Source organism: Haliaeetus leucocephalus, unplaced genomic scaffold, assembly GCF_000737465.1.
Source record: "Haliaeetus leucocephalus isolate CR32 unplaced genomic scaffold, Haliaeetus_leucocephalus-4.0 Scaffold193, whole genome shotgun sequence".
Classification (NCBI taxonomy): domain Eukaryota; kingdom Metazoa; phylum Chordata; class Aves; order Accipitriformes; family Accipitridae; genus Haliaeetus; species Haliaeetus leucocephalus.
The window spans coordinates 539,423-556,483 of NW_010972629.1; the positions used below are offsets into that span (position 1 = coordinate 539,423).

Consider the following 17,061-nt stretch of genomic DNA (forward strand, 5'->3'; position numbering starts at 1 on the left):
GTCGAGCTGAGGGGCGCGGAGCGGAGCCGGGATGAACGCGGTGCTGGCTGTCAAGCAGTATGTGTCCAAGATGATCGAGGACAGCGGGCCGGGCATGAAGGTGCTCCTCATGGACCGGGAGACGGTGAGCGGCGGGGCCGGGCCCGGGTAGGGAGCGGTGCTGGGCCGAGCGGCCCGGCGGGGCCCGAGGCCCGAGGCCCGGCTTGATGGGCGCTGTCGCCTCCCGCCCGCAGACCGGTATCGTGAGCATGGTGTACACGCAGTCCGAGATCCTGCAGAAGGAGGTGTACCTCTTCGAGCGTCTCGATTCTGCCAACAGGGAGGCCATGAAGCACCTGAAGGCCATCTGCTTCCTTCGGCCCACCAAGGTAGAGCCCCCTGCCAGCGCTGCCCCTCACCGCGTCCTCGGGGATCGCCCTGCCCTTCCCTTCGTGCCTGCCCTTAGCCTGAGGTGGTGAGATGGTCGCCCGTGAGCTATAGGTCAGGGTGGGGGTCCGTGATGGGGATGGTGAGGGGGCAGGGGTCACTCCAAAGCCTTCTGATGCGACATTTCTTAAATCTGCTGCTCCCCGGTGCTGTTTTTGTCCAGGAGAACGTGGAGCTCCTCATCCAGGAGCTGCGGAGGCCGAAGTACAGCATCTATTTCATTTGTAAGTATGTCCCGTTCCATCCCAAAAGTCAGACTTGCCAGTCAGAGACCGACCCGATGTTCAGGAGAAAATACAGATATGAGATGCTGTGACCACTCCCTCTGTCAGGCCTTTACTAAAATGCTAAGAACGTGCAAATTCTAGTTTTCACACTGTTTAGGTCACCAAATTCTTTTAGCAAAGAGTACATACATACCAGATAAAATGATTAAACTGAAGCAACTTGTAAGAGATCTTTACCAAGCCACACCATAAATCTGCATCCTTCCAATATGGCTTATCCTTAAAAATCTCTGGGATTTTAAAGCTTTGTGTTGCTTTGTAAACATGAAAGAAGGCTAACACTGGGGGTAGAATGCCTTTATTGTATGGAAAACGGATGCACAGGACGAGAGACTGGCCCAAATCTTGAAGGTAAGTAACTTGGGATAGACTTCACATCCCAAGTGCACGGCATCTTCTGATGCCTGGCATATCAGGCGGGTGTTTCTCACATGCTCTGCTCATGCCACAGAATATTCTGTGGTTTTAAAAATTAAGCAGAACAACCACAGCTGGTTTTGTGTTGAAGTCTAGTCCTCCAGCACAGGTAATCACTTGGTGAAATTCAGGGAAATGAGCTGAAGTGGCCTCTAGATGTCATTGCTGATCTGCAGGAATGCAGTGCCGAGGAGCCGGGCTCCCGCTGCAAGAGGGGACTCCAGTTTGGAAAGGGTAGCAGTGACTGGCTAGCACAGCAAGGCCGAGGAGCTCAACAGAGATGTGGCTGTTGCTGTGTTTAGCCATTTAATATTCCTTGTCGTTTACACATATAAACTTACTGACTGCAAGTGGGCTGTACGTGCTGTTGCTTAATTGAGCAGATGTTAGGCTGGGGAGAGGATGAGAGAGAGCCACTGCCGCCTTTCCAGCACTGCCACATCCCATTGGGCATTTAATCCATCGTTGACCATTACATACTGTCCTGGTTTCAGCTGGGATAGAGTTAATTGTCTTCCTAGTAGCTGGTACAGTGCTATGTTTTGAGTTCAGTATGCGAAGAATGTTGATAACACTGATGTTTTCAGTTGTTGCTAAAGTAAAGGATTTTTCAGCTTCTCATGCCCAGCCAGCGAGAAAGCTGGAGGGGCACAAGAAGTTGGCACAGGACACAACCAGGGCACCTGACCCAAACTGCCCAACGGGGTATTCCGTACCATGTGACTTCACATGTAGTATAGAAGCTGGGGGGAGTGGGGGCGGGGGATCGCCGCTCGGGGACTAACTGGGTGTCGATCGGCAGGTGGTGAGCAATTGCCCTGCACATCATTTGTACATTCCAGTCCTTTTATTATTACTGTTGTAATTTTTTTAGTGTTATCATTATCATTATTAGTTTCTTCCTTTCTGTTCTATTAAACCGTTCTTATCTCAACCCACAAGTTTTACTTCTTTTTCCCGATTTTCTCCCCCATCCCACTGGATTGGGGGGGAGTGAGTGAGCGGCTGTATGGTGCTTAGTTGGTGGCTGGGGTTAAACCACGACACATGCTGATCCAGTGCTGCAGTCACGTACTGGATATTGGCACCAGAGGCAGAAAGTTGGACAGAGAATTAGCTCAGAGTATCCATGTGAGGTAACTTCTGGATTATAATGTCTGCATAATAATTGCAGATGTAAGGTCAAAGGATCTCTGTTGTAATCTGCTCCTGCTCCAGGGGAAAATCCGGTCATACTGTTCTGTGGTGTTCTTGTGTGTTACGTGTCACTTGCAGAGCCCGACTGTTCTTTCACTCTTGTTTTCTTTCAGATTTCAGTAACGTGATCAGTAAGAGTGATGTCAAATCATTAGCTGAGGCTGATGAACAGGAAGTTGTGGCTGAAGTTCAGGTGAATTTTGAATGTTTTAAATAGATCTCCTAATCCAAAAGCACCAGCAAAATGAACGTACAAGCTAACAAACTCAGCTGTGGCAATGGGAGGACTCTGTAGTTCTTGAACAGTATGCAGCAGCACTGTGCAACAGTCTAGGATGCAAGAACAGATGAATGTACACATGGGATTAAAAAGTAAAAGGAAGAAAAAGTCCCATGGCCCCTGTTTCTGCCTGCCCTCCAGTTGTCAGAGCTGCTGCTGGTTCTGCTGTCACCTGTGTTTCACAAGGCTGCTACATGTTTGTGGTGTTGACAAAGAGCTATGTACTTAAAAAACACACACGACAAATTGGCAATGGAGTTGTCAGCAGCTGTGTAGGGATTTGAGAGGTTCGGCCTGGGGGAAGGAGAAATGATCAGAGTCAATGAGTCTGTGCATTGCTTAGGATTTTAGCATCAATGTGGCTGATGCTGGAACACGTACTCTTGTAGGCTGAATAAGGGTTGGCAAGACACATAACTGTATTTGCTTTCACTTGTTGGCAGGAGTTCTATGGCGATTACATTGCAGTGAATCCACACGTTTTTTCTCTCAACCTCTTGGGCTGCTGCCAGGTATGAAAAAAGCTAATGCTCCTCCAGGGCCTTGTTTTATGGTTAATAGAGAGACCAGTAGCCACAACAAGCGGGGTGCCGTGGTGGGCTGCCCAGCAGGCAGACTGCTGCTGAGGGTCCGTAAGGGGGGAGCTGATCCTTACGAGGAACTGGCAAGGGGAGGAACACTGGGGAATCTGGACTGTGGCCTCTGGTGTACCTGCTCCTTCAGTCAAACTATAGTTTGTTGTAAGACTTTAAGACTTAGAAATAAGACTTTATGTGAGAAGGAGTTTGGGGATGGCGCGTCCATACTAGATGCAGCCTTTCCTTCCAGGGTCGCAGCTGGGATCCAGCTCAGCTGTCCCGGACAACTCAAGGGCTGACTGCTCTGCTTTTGTCTCTGAAGAAATGCCCCATGATTCGGTACCAGCTCTCCTCTGAGTCAGCAAAGAGGCTTGCTGAATGTGTGAAGGTATGGTGAGAGCCTACAGTGGTGTTAAATAAGTTTGGCAATGTACTTAAATTTTGTTTAATTTATTTACATATTGATCCATTTGAGAGAAATACCCTTTTTCAGTTGATTCATGTAAATTCTGTTATTTACTTTGTTGCACGACTTTGGGCAGGTCACATCCTTCATCTTGGCCTGCTTCCAACCAGAGAGCAGGTGAAGAACTGTATTGCCTGTGAGTGTCATAAATTGTAGTAGGTTACCTGGTGCCTTTTGTATTATGTCTTCAATAGCAGTGTAGACTAAGGTAGCAGCACAACTTATTTTTCACCAGCTCTTCACTTTTTCTTCACCTGTATCCAAACTAAGAGGAAACATCTTCTGGGTATACATAAGATCAAGCGGTTTTTCTTTCCTTTTCTCAACAGCAAGTAATCACTAAAGAGTACGAGCTGTTTGACTTTCGGCGCACTGAGGTTCCTCCTTTACTTCTTATTCTGGACCGGTCTGATGATGCCATCACCCCACTTCTGAACCAGGTGAATCATCTTGCAGTTGTGCAAGGGCTGAGGTAGGAATGCAAGTTCTGGAAGTGCACAGAGCCCTGTGGCAGTAGCAGCAAGTTGGAGTTCACACCCTGGTAGGGCATGGTTTATATCTGAAAGGTAAAAAGTACTGCCTCCTGCCCCAGTTCTTTTTCAATTCCCTCTTTTTTCTTGTGGCCTGATTTTTCAAACAGTTGAGCACAGACTGTGTGTGCTGGCTTCAGTGGCAGATGTAGCCAGCACCCTGGCAAACCAGGCCACTTGCACTTCTGTGAGACACACTTTACATTTGGAGTCCTCGTGTCTTGGCAGTGTCCTTTCCAAGGGTTTATTTGTATAGGCTCTTTGGCAGCACACTTACACAGTTATTGAGTGATCTTGCAGTGGTGTATTTCTTACTATGTAGCTATTGTGATTTTTTTGTTTGTTTGCTGTGCTGCAGATTCTGGCAGAATATGTTTGTCTCCTTTCATTTCTGTGGGGTACACTTAGACACAGGTGAGTCTGGTGATCAGGCAATGGCTGGAGCTGCAGCCAGGCTACCGCAACAGCAGCCAGCACTTCTGCAATGCTGGGGTGTAGGAGCCAGTGGTGATACTTGTATTCTTGGAGTGATCTGACAGTCAGAAACCCAGCTCACATGTAGTTTGTAGAGTTAAGGACTGCACTCAGCACCGGGCACCAAAAGCATTACCTGCTATAACAGAGGATTTCTATCCAGAAGAGAGATTCACATGAATGTAAATGGAGTGTCGGGCATGTCGGTGCTCTGATCAGCTTTCAGTTTTCTCTCTAGATTAATATTAGTCTTCCCAGGATAAACATAGTAACTCACTGATGTGCAGAAACACACTCCTACTGCTGCATAAGAAGCAAAGGAGCATGTAGGAAATTGTACAGTTTGTAACTGTGGAACCTCTGCAGCCAAAAATACATGTCACTTCACAGGCGGAGGAGGAGGAGATAATGGTGGCAAACAGAACTGTTTGAACAGGAATATTAATCCCCATTGCTCTTCTTTTAGAGAGTTGTGTCTTTTGAACATACCTACAGTAAGCACCCTGGAAAGGGGTGGGTTTCCTCTGTGTTTATACCAGCACCTCTCACCATGGGATGCCCATCTGATTATAACAGAAGTAATATTTATTTCTTATTGTAACATTCTGGCAAAAGTTTGAGAAATGGACACTGTCCATTGAATTCGCTGTGTATTACTAGAGGAATATAAACTGGCTTTGTTTGAGTTTAGCCTGAAATCCATTAATTTTCCAATGCTGTTTGTTATCTTACTAAGGTCATAATTTGCCTTTCTGTTTCACCATCCTTGTTAGTGGACGTACCAGGCTATGGTTCACGAATTGCTGGGGATTAACAACAACCGCATCGACCTCTCTCGGGTACCGGGGATAAGCAAGGATCTCCGAGAGGTGGTCTTGTCTGCCGAGAACGACGAGTTCTATGCCAACGTAGGTATCTCCGTGGGATCTTCAGGAGTAGCTGAATTCGAGGATCAGGTTCTGCTCTTTGTTTTGCCATGGGAAAGGAACTTTCCAATGACTTTGAGCATTGGGGTGGTGATGTACTGTATAGCTTATGCAGGTGGTGCAAATCAGTGTGTAGTGCAAGTAGCAACCTACATGAAGTAGTGTGTCCATTTTATAGCTTTAAATAAAACCTGGGCCAGTTGCAGAGCTGCTTGCTCGAGCTTGGGTCTCAGGGAGACTATGTGCAACAGCACTTCAGTGTTTTGGGCACAGAGTGCCACCTTGTTCCAGTTGCGTCAAGACTCATGTTAGAACGGCTTTCTCTCAGATCCCTGTCTTGTTCCGTGCAGAACATGTACCTGAACTTTGCAGAGATTGGCAGTAACATCAAGAATCTTATGGAGGATTTCCAGAGGAGGAAACCTAAGGAGCAGCAGAAGCTGGAATCCATAGCAGATATGAAGGTATAGACAATCCACACATAACCGACTGAATTTTTAAATCCCATCGATTGCAGGATAGTGCAGATCACTACTGTCTATACGCTGACAGTCCACACTACCAGTACCAACAGTTCAGATCTCTGTGGCATGCTAGTTTTGTGGAGTGGGAACCTCCTTTTTGCACTGTGTTCATTACAGTGGTTCTTTACCGAAGGCTAGATGCTTTGGTAGGCTATTCTGCACCACTGCAGTGTCATCTGCAAGCTTGTTTGTTCTGACTGTTCCCTCAGCTGCTGCTTAGATCTTGCTGGAGTCCCAAAGCCCTACAATTGAATCAGTAAGCTCTGGTTTAAGTACTTGGTTTACTCCAGTATGGCTGTGTGGACTTTATATGTGAGCTGGGTCACTTAGCAACAGCTCAGAACACAGGCTATTAATTCAGTCACTGCTCAAGATTTAAAGAATCCTGGCGATGTCTTTGGAGATACTTTCTGTATCCTTTTATTTTAAGAGTAAATAAAAAGTACATCCCTTCCAGAAATCTCTTGGTAGTTCGAGAAAGCCTATGGGCTCCTGGGATTGAGGTGCCCAGTCATCCATACACCCGCACTGGTCTTGCTTATACTGATGCAAATTAGTTTGTACAGTTTATCGCTGGGCTGCACACATCCATTGTCTCTTGCTTTTCTTTTGAAGAACCAGTTGCTTTGGTTTCCCCATTGCAGGCATTTGTGGAGAATTACCCGCAGTTCAAGAAGATGTCAGGCACAGTATCGAAGCACGTGACAGTAGTGGGAGAGCTCTCTCGACTGGTTGGTGAGCAGAACCTGCTGGAGGTGTCTGAAGTAGAGCAGGAACTGGCCTGCCAGAATGACCATTCCAGCGCTCTCCAGGTACCTCAGGCTCAAAACCTAACCTTGATCCTTTGTCTGAATCTAGGTGGTATGATCCTGTAACTCCCATGTTGATCGAAGTTTGATACTGAAAGTCAGTGGGAGTTCTGCATGCAGATATCCTGCAGGGTTGGGACATTAGATGTTAGAATTACTCTTCTCCTCCCCATTCAGTTCAGATGGGGATGAGTCATAGTTAATAACTGGCTTGAGAAGCATCTTTGCAAATTCTGTCTTCACATTTCACAATACAACATTCCTTCATTATATGCAGTCAGTTGGCTTCTGGCAGGCTGCCTGTGCAGGCACCAGTAAGAAAAAAAAGACTTGGACCCCCATGTAGGAGCTTGTTGTATTTGTTGGGGAGGAGAAGAAATGGAATCCATGAAATTGTCTAAATCAGACTATTCATTGAGGTGCTGGCTTTTACCTTTTTTTTTTTTTTTAAAAAAAAAGAAAGTGGGAAGCCTCTTAGATAACAGATTTCTTTGGCAAAGAGGACTGAAAAAGCCTAAGTGAGACTTCTGTTATAGCTGAGTATAGACTGAAGTTCTGACCCCATGCTGGCTTCTTGGATCCTATGACCTGACCTAGTATCTGAGAGTATGTCAACAGTGATGAATTGTGGCTGCTGACTATTCAGAGAAAATAGCAGTATTGTTGAGTGTGGCTGTATTACAGCAGAGTTCAACCAGCAACTCAGTATTAAAAAACAATTCCTTAATTTTTTATAGCTAAGGTAGAAGTTACACCATATAATGGACTCCTTTACACAATACTGGAGAAGCAGTTTGACTAGAAAATAAAGATAAGCATCTTCAACAGATTTGAAATACATGTCTTCTTTGCCTCTGTTATTCTGTGCTCCAAGTGGGTGGCTAGGAGATAATATTAGATTCTTCAAGTACTGTAATCTATTACCAGATCCTGAGCTGATGTGAATCAGTATAGGCCTGTTGAAGTCATTGCGGCTATATAGATTGGCGAGCATATAGTTATGATTTGATAGCTTATATTTGGTAGAATTTAGATGACTTAAGTATTGAAGTGGGAATGTAGCCATAAAATGTATTTGCTGAAAACAGCCTCTGAGGTTCTCTTGCTATATCATTGTTTCTAGATCAAGATTTTGCAGTTTAAAAGTTAAGTATTTGAGTTCTAATCCATCAGCCCATTGTGTCTGTGCTGTGATCTGTTATTTCTGATATTAACACAGCACAGAGCATTAGTGTTGAACCTTGGGTGCTTGGCATTGGAGACCATTTTGGAAAATGTTGGTCTACTTTTTATAAAGGTATCTCAGATTCATTGAAGAAAGGGATGATGTGAACTTCTGGTGATGGTGCTGTTGCATTACCAGCTCTGCAGTTCAGAGAGTATGTGGCAGTGCTGGAAAGCGGACAGAGACACAGGCAGGTCAGCTCTCACCGAGTGCCACACTGTAATGGCAGGATGGTTACTGGAGTTCACCTTGGTGCTAATTCAGGTCTTAGTCTGCACTAACTAGGTATTTCTGCAGTTTTTAAAGCAGAAAAGCTGCCTGCAGTTTGCTTACAGCCACATGCCTGAAGGGCTTTAATCATATTTCTAACAGCTGAGACCGACTGGAAAAGATGTAGCAGCTAGGAAATAAATGCAAAACTATGGAACTGGTATCTTTCTACATGAGAGATCAGTATCTCTTTAGCTGCACTGCCCCAGGCTGTTCTCTGTTGCAGTCTCCTAATGGCAGTGAAGGGCCAAGGCCACAGAAACAATGAAGAATAAGCCAGTGCACGAAATAAAGGCAGAATTGTTCTCCCACTGATGTAACTTCAGCAATTGTTAATTTCTCAGTGGCCTAGGGCCCCTGAGTACAGTATATTTTGGTTATTCTTCCCCTGGTCTCTTATTAATCCTGACATAGTACATGAGCCTTCAGAGATGAATGGGAGGTTTTGAATCCCATCTCCTTAGATGGACAATAGCTTTTCTGTTTTACACGCTTCCTGCTTATATAGGCATTGGCACTGCGCTGCCAGCACAGGATCAAAAATCTTGCAAGCAAACATCTCCGTGGGACTCTGTCCCTGCCCTCACAGGGGAATTCCTGACCTTACCAGGGTTAACGGTAAACTCCTGTTGATCCTCCTCAAAGCCAGGTTTTTATCCTGTATTTTGTAACTAGTCAGCATCAGTCAAACAAATTAAAGCAAATATAGCTGAATCGCTGTGGTGAATAACAACAGTTTCACAATACTGTTTCACAGCTGTTCACTGAATGTTTCCATGTTGCCTACCTGTATTGGGAGCATGGGAGAATCTCGCAAAGATATGCTGGGACTTTTGGAGTGTTTGAAGGTCATGTACGCTTACAGAGTGGAAAATATCATAACTTTCTTGGAACTGCCATTTCTGCAACTGTAAAACCGGCAGCTCCTCTGCTCCCATGCATTTGCGCTAATACAGGCTGATTGTTTTGCTTTAATGTTCAGCACAGGGAGAATTTCAGACTTTGCTGTGTCCTAAAGCATCTGTCCAGCCCTAACCAGATGTCTGCAAACACATCTGGTAGTTGATGCCTGTTCTTTGAGATCCATCTCAAAGCTTGTAGTTAAGAAGCTTATTACTCCCACTGCTCCCCTAAGCTACCAACTTGGCTCTGGTGTTTGTTCTGTTAACTCCATTATCTCAGCTCTGTGACTCGACACAATGACTGAGAGGTTGCAGAGAGGAAATAAGTGCTTTTTGTTCTAATGAGGAGTAGCACTTATATGCCCAGTTGTCAACTTACACAAGCAATTACAGTCTGCCTGCGATGCCTGGATGGTCAATGCCATGGACCGGGGATTCTGAAACTTTTCTGGAAATGGTCTGTACTTTAACAGGCAGCCTCTTTGGGGCATGCACCCTTTATATTTACGATGGTATCATGTTCTTTTCAGCAGAAAAAGTAATGATCTGCATATTAGAAGTAATAACTATATTTACCTCCAGTGCTGTAATCCTCTTTTCCTTTTTGTGCTTTAATTCTTTTCCTCCTTTGCTTCCAAATGCTTGATACTTGCTCCTCCACTTCTCACATCCAAAGGTTATCTGAGACTTTGATGCTTCTGCCCCGCACCTTCCAAAAGAAAACAGAATTGTCCTAGCTCTTTTGTCGTGACAGTCAGTATTACAATGGAACCTGTGAACCAGTTCTGGCTCTACTCATGTTGGAAAGGGACGGGCAGAGGTTAAAGGTTTCTGTAAGTGCCTGTTGATGCCCTCCTTTAGGGGAGGCATATGGTAACCTGAGCTCACCCACAGCATGTTATGGAAAGTTAAGAATGGACAACCAAATTGGGTTATGAATTCCCAGCTTCATGAAAAGGCCCAAAAGCAACTTGCGCTCCATTGTACTCCTATAAATCTAACCGCAGAGCACATAAGAAGCTGGGCTCTGTTGCTTATGACACAATTTAATTCTATTGCATTCTTCCTGCATGCAATTTTGTTGCTAGGCAGTGGGCTTGATACTAGTCTGATTTAATGTCCTTTGAAGGCCTCTCCACTAATACTGCTCTCTGTCTTGTTGCAGAATGTGCGACGCCTCCTGCAGAACCCCAAGGTGACAGAGTTTGACGCTGCCCGGCTGGTGATGCTTTATGCCCTGCACTACGAGCGGCACAGCAGCAATAGCCTGCCAGGGCTGATCACAGATCTCAAGAACAGGGGTGTGTCAGAGAAATACCGAAAGGTAATGGCAGCATTTCTCCTTCAGCTGGATGAACGAGTGGGATAGGAGGGCACAGAGATGGCAAATCAGTGTTAATTGGTGTAAAGCTTGCCTGCTTTAGTTTAGCACAATGCTTTTTGTGGAATTGGCGCCGCACTTTGCAAAAAGAACCCTGAGCTTGGCTGGGGCCTGCAGGTGTTACTTTAGAAGGCATAACTAATCACTTAATTTCCATTTCCAAAATCAGTGATATTATGAAGGATTGAATAAAGCAGAGATGGCAGGCTTGTCAGGAGTCTGCTAGGACAGGTGTGTGGCATGTAAACAGGGCCTGGAACATGCTTCCTTTCTCCTTCCCCTCTTCCTCCCCACCCCTTTTCCCCCACCTCCTGCTGAATAGGCAATAGTTGCAGCAAAGGGCTTCTGGAGACTGTAAAAGGAGCTTGGCTGGGAGGCAGAGGGTGGCAGTGCTTGGCAAATGTAGTGAGCAGCTGGAGAGGAGGTGGAGAAGCAGGATGATGTCACATTGTATGGAAGATCTGCTATCACTGCAGCAGACTATGGAAATGAAAGCCTCTCTCCTTATGCAGGCAGTGTCACAGCAGACTGATTTGCTTGGTGGCTATGGGGAATACTTCTTCTCTTCCCCCTCGCCTCTCTATGCTGCATTATCTGCTTGGGCTCAATCTCCTTGATGCCTTGGTCATCATTGCAGTACCTCTACTGAGCCTACCTAGACAAAAACTGCTTGGAAGCTGGTTTCCCAGGTTAATAGGACTCTGGTTTTGCCTCTCTCTGTACAGCTAGTGTCTGCTGTTGTGGAGTATGGAGGGAAACGGGTCCGGGGCAGTGACCTGTTCAGTCCCAAGGATGCTGTAGCCATCACCAAACAATTCCTCAAAGGACTGAAGGTATGGATCTGCCACAGATGAAATAATGACAGTTTTGGTCAAAGTTACAGTTACAGAGCAGGACCCGTGTGCAGTGCAATGCAACTTGTCATGGATTTCAGAGGTTTAATAGTAAGTGCATTGGACTTTTAGGGCATAATTCTCATTGAAGACAGTGGGAGTTAGTTGCTGAAAAGCCTCTCTAAATCTGGACTTCAGTGGTTAACACTTGATGTATCCATCAGATGATGATGCTCCTTTTATGTGCCTTTGCTGATCTTCTCTCTTAGCTTGCTGCCTTGCTGTATTAATTCATAACAAGAGTTTCTCATGTACTGTAGGGTGTTGAGAATGTGTATACGCAACACCAGCCTCTTCTTCACGAAACACTAGATCAGCTCATCAAAGGAAAACTCAAGGACAGCCAGTACCCCTACCTGGGTCCCAACACTCTCCGTGACAGGTATGTGGGGCCTTTTAGGACAGAGCTTGGAACTGAAACATATCTGCTCCTCCCAGTGCTGCCATTTGCTTGTTGTTTGTCTGTAGATGAACAAAACTGCAGCTTGGCAGAGAAATGTCTTGATTGTGTAGGTCTTTCTTGTATCCTCAAGTAGGTGCCCTTGGAGAGGGCTATTAAGATTGAAGTATGGTTGTCTTTTCTTGCTGGCCGAGATGTGACATTCCCATTGTAAGGGCTCAGGTAAAGGATTAAGCCATTGCACCAAGCTGCCAGGACATTCACATGATGGATTTCAACATGCCCCCTAACTTCACTCCATGCCATCTGGCGTTTATTTGTAGAGTACCAAAAATAGTCCAACTGCAAGCTCTCCCTTCTGAGCCAGTTACTATTCCTGATGAGAATGGGATCTTGCTGAATGTGGCTAATAACTGTAATTGAAAAGAACTCTGGCTGTCTGGTTCTGGCTGACTTTGCTGGAGCTAAGCTAATCTGTTGTCAATGAAGTCATTAAAGGTAAATATGGGCCACAGAGTGAGGGCACTGAATCATTAGAGAGAAGATGACAAGTCCTTCTCTAATGGCATTCTGTACAGATCACTCCTTTCTTTGGTACTGCAGTTTCATTTCTGTAAATTAAGGTAAGCGCTGGTTGGGTGTTCCTTATTCCTTCTAGCAGTGGTAGTCTTTGAGGAGAAAAGCCTGCTCTTGCTTTGCTTCCTTTGGGTGTTCTGTGATGAGGTCATCACAGTGATTCTCTGAATCTTCTCCAATGTCTGTTAAATGTCCCAGGGTTCTGTGGAAAGTGTTTTACTTGCAGCATTAGAACAATCATCATTCCCTTCACATGCTGCGTATTATTGGCTTTTCATCAGCAACTGCTACATTTTTAGTGAAGCAGAAAATAAATTCAAGGTAGTAATTCTCAACAAACAAGGCGGCTGTTGCAGGGCAGTTTGGGTCAAATGAAAACCACAGACTCGTTTGGAGCAGGAGAGAGAAGTAGACTTGGGGACCAAGGTTCAGCAGTGTCAAGTGGGTGGGAGGGGCAGAAGCATGTCAAAGAGTGAGCGCTCATGTCTGGCTCTCTTTGAGATGCACAGGCACACGGCTCTTCCTCCTTAGCCCTTGATCCATCTGATGAAAGCAAAACTGTATTTTGTAGCAGGAAAGCATCCAAATTCCACGCCAGGCTGACAGCAGGGGATATTAATAATTTTATTTATGAATAAGAAAGAATTAAAAAGTAATTTGTCATTTATAGTCAATTGTCTCACAAGAGACAATTTGTTTGTGTATGTCCCTGGTAGACCAAAAAAAAAAATCTGCCTTGCTCCAGAGTTTTCCTTTAAAATAAAATGGTGGATTTTGGATAGGGTGGATGGGTGGTTTTAATAGGTGTGAAATATCAAGGCCCCTAGCAACAGAAATGGTGTCCTCTCTGTCCTTGAAACCAGCTCTCGACTGAGATGGATTTCAGCCCAACAAAAAGAGGTTGACAGATGCGATTTGTGGTAGATCTGAAATGAGACCTGCAGGACAGCAGTAACTGCATCCAGGCATCCCTGACCTGGGTTTGTTCTGAGCTAACTAGAAACAAGTGGTCTTCTGACCTTTATCTTCTCTTTTTCAGTTCCCACTTACATTTTCTTGAGCTGTGTTTCACTTAGATTCCTCTTTAAATGTTTCTGGGAAAGGGTACAGAAACCTGCTCCTGAGAATCCTACAAAGACCATGCAAATGATTTATTTGGGGGAGCATGAGAAAGGTTTAATTCCTACCTTGAACTGAAGGAAAACAGAGGTTGGATGAAGGGAAATGGAGTTTGCACATCCCTCCCTTCTCTGCAGTGGCTACAGTCTTGTCTCTTAGCTAAAAGACAAGAATCCTGTAGTTTTGTTAAAGTAAATCTCAAAATGCAAAGGCAGAGCTTCCAAACTGTTCTCTACCTTAAATTTCTCATGGTCTTCCTTTGGTCTGGGATTGTCCTTGGGACCGACAGTGGCTGGGTCCAACAGTGCTGCTGCTGGGTCAGATGTCTGCAAAATGATCAAAAGCGTAAGGGCACATGGTTATTAGGGTTGTTTCCTGATGGGAATGGTAGATCATGTTGAGTTTAAGACATAGGAGCTATAGGAATGAGGGTTCGTAACTGACAAAAAATAGGCACCTAAATACTTTCATGTCTGGTCTTTACTTGCTGCATAAAATGGGGGCCACAGCACTGTTATCTCTCAAGTACAAATATTCAGTATCATGAAAATGGGGGCTCATCTAAAACCAGGTTTTAGGTATCAGGTTTGGAAGAAGAAGGCCCATTTGATGGTTTTCCCTTAGTGCCAAACCAATTGAGCGAAGAATTTAAATTTAATAACTTCACAAAACTTAGTCTAATAAATCACAGCCCAAGGCAAACTGGGCTACACTGTCTTCTTGCTTTCTGCTTTCAGAGGATGGTGTTACAGTGATTGGCAGGAGTTCAGCAAAAGGTCAGGGCGAAAGCCTTTGTATTTTTTGATCAAAGGGATGCAGTTGCTTGAACAGCAAAGAATTTGAAAGAATTCTTTTTAACTATTTCTTTCTGTATTAAACATTACACTGTTGCAAGGGAGGAAAAGCTCCTGGTCCAAATTCAGCTGTGGAAATTGGCAGCAGTGAAGGAAAGGGAATCTTTGCAAAGCACTGAGCAAGGTTCCTAGGAGAGAGCAATAAGCAATTCTGCTTTCTTTTGCTTCTCCTCTCTTTCCCGCTGTGTTAAATATCATCCTTTTCTTGTATGCCATCAGACTGCAGTCCCTTCCACCTTGCTGCTGGAAAGTACTAGCTAGTAAAGTTCCTAAAGCTTCTCCTGGTCACAGCAGTCTGCAGGAGCCCCAGCTGTGTTACATGCTGTACAAAATGCCTCCTACAGTTTGTGACCCCTTCAGCATGCTCTGCTTACCAGGCTCTGCCAAAGCCTCCCCTTTGGGTGGAGCTTTTGCTTTGTTTATGCTTTGACCTGGGATTTTCTCTAGTAGGGCATTTGTCCTGAGCAGACCAACTGGGCCTGGTGGTGCTTACCTAAGATGGATAGCATCCACTTCTTACAACATCAAGTTTGTAATTGGACCACAAGACGGCTCTGTCACTGCTGCACTTCTTAAACCAAACGTGGGTCCTCAATGTTTTGCAGGAGCCAGGCAGCAGCCTATGAAATAGCAGTAGGAGAAGACACACTGCTCCCTGGGGATCCAGATGGGACTCAGCTCGTTCCATGTCTCTCTCAAATTACCACAATTACATACCTGCTTATTGAAAAACCTTGGAAAGTTACTGTGTCTGAAAGCCCGTCAAAGTTCAGACTTAAACGTGGAACATGAGAACACACCGATACCATCTAGTTTAGAATATTCTATGACAGGACATGATCTTTCTCCCACTGATTTTGTTGAGGGGGAAGTTCCTGTTGACTGTTTGAGGAGAGGAAGAATTTGGAACCATTTAGAAATGTCTATAGCTGACACACATCTAAAGGGATGGGTGAGGTATCTCCTTAGGCAGCGAACATAAAATCTCCTTTTTTGGAAGCATGTGATGTGGAACCATTTGGCTGTGTGCTTTTTCATCAGAGCTCACACATACTGCCCTGAAGATTAGGGAAAGGAGTACTATTCCTAAATCATATATATTATCTTGTGTTTAGTATAGTTTGCTTTTCATGGATTGTTTTTTTAAGGCAAAACTCTGACTGTGTCCTTGTTCGTTCAAGGAGGTTGCTTTTTCCTCCTGTCTGAGGTCTTCGAGCATTTAGCTGTTAAATTGGTAGTTAAGCCGAGGAGATACATAGCCACATCTGCAAACTGGGTCTGAGGAGCGCAACAGCTGGAGCGAGTGTTGCTGTAGATTGCTTTCCCACTAACCCTATAACAGTCTTGGAGTTTCTTCCTGTTCTGAAATTGCTTATTATTTGCCCTTGATATAAGCAGTAATTCCCTGGGCACTTCACGAGAACACCAAGATCCTTTTGTTCTCTCTGTGGCTGTCTGCCTCTGCAGGACTTAGCTCACTTGTGGTCTGTGAGAAATCTGCAGGTCAATGCCGGATGCTTTGAGCAAGGCACCTGAAGTGGGAGAGAGGCTGTAGTCCTGCCCCCACTACCCCGTGCCAGGCTTAGTCCTTAACCCTAGGGTTGGGGTTAGGGTTAGGCTGGTGTCACGGTGACAGTGAAAGGTGATGGCAAATTTAAAGGCTGGTACATGTTAAAATATTCCAGAGGAGCACATGAGAGCTAGCCACATGACTTCGGCATCTAAATTCCTTAGGTCTTTGATAGTTCCAACCAAAAATGCATATATGATGGTACCAGGAGACTGATCCTGTGGTTTTCAGTCTGCACAAGACTCCTTGGTAAGAAATTGCCTCATCTGTTTCTTTGTCACTTCATTGATCCAGTTAGTAAGGTGACCTTAACCCTAAAGGTCCTAACTGTGTTACCGGACTTCGGGGAGGTGCAGCTTTCTCAACCTAAAAGACATTCTCCCTAAGAAGTGAAGTATGGCATGGCCTACTTGGCACATCTTTTACATGCATCGTGATAAAGGTGGGCTTGTAGAGATATTGGGTATACTTTTTCTGACAACTGACAGTGGCTTACCAGATTATTTCATTGCTGTGTCTCCCCTTCCCTTTGATTTCTCTCCCCAAAAGACTTGGGCACATTTGCATCTAGTTTCCAAAGCCGTATGCCTGACTGTAGCTAAAAAGACAAGGTACAGCACTCTTCTGTCCTCTGGGGCTGGCTCAGCGACTTGTGTTGTCACTAAGGTGCAAAAACCTCCGTCTGCCTCAGTGAGATGTTTGAACCTGCACAGCCTGAATGTGCGGTAGCTATATATAACCTGCTTATCTTAAGGCTGCAGTGCAGAAGATTTCACAGGCTGTTTCTGTGCAGGGGACAGAGTGTAGCTCAGCGGGGAGGGATGAGCACACCAAATCCTGGAGCTCTGGGAGGGAAGTGAAGACTTTCAGCAAGACTGCGTCACTGAAATCCTGAGGGCAGCACTGCCTGCACCACTGCTCCTGGCTGGAAGGGGTGAATCATGTGCAGGGTAAAAC

At 45.1% G+C, this 17,061-nt stretch overlaps 1 protein-coding gene across 3 annotated transcripts in view; it reads left to right on the forward strand.

The window, feature by feature from the left end:
- Positions 1-6: 6 nt before the first annotated feature.
- Positions 7-17,061, forward strand: part of VPS45 (vacuolar protein sorting 45 homolog (S. cerevisiae)) — a 28,640-nt gene continuing 11,585 nt past the window's right edge. For 2 of the 3 annotated variants that reach the window (XM_010565550.1, XM_010565551.1), the window contains exons 1-13: positions 7-124; positions 234-368; positions 590-650; positions 2,441-2,520; positions 3,051-3,119; positions 3,436-3,573; positions 3,981-4,091; positions 5,429-5,563; positions 5,932-6,045; positions 6,750-6,917; positions 10,477-10,635; positions 11,418-11,525; positions 11,846-11,967. In XM_010565550.1, coding sequence (XP_010563852.1) covers positions 32-124; positions 234-368; positions 590-650; positions 2,441-2,520; positions 3,051-3,119; positions 3,436-3,573; positions 3,981-4,091; positions 5,429-5,563; positions 5,932-6,045; positions 6,750-6,917; positions 10,477-10,635; positions 11,418-11,525; positions 11,846-11,967 — 1,493 coding nt within the window. In that variant the 5' untranslated portion in view covers positions 7-31. Of the gene's footprint in view, positions 125-233; positions 369-589; positions 651-750; positions 1,065-2,440; positions 2,521-3,050; positions 3,120-3,435; positions 3,574-3,980; positions 4,092-5,428; positions 5,564-5,931; positions 6,046-6,749; positions 6,918-10,476; positions 10,636-11,417; positions 11,526-11,845; positions 11,968-17,061 lie in introns of those variants that run through there. The other variant, XM_010565552.1, reaches the window with a different exon arrangement.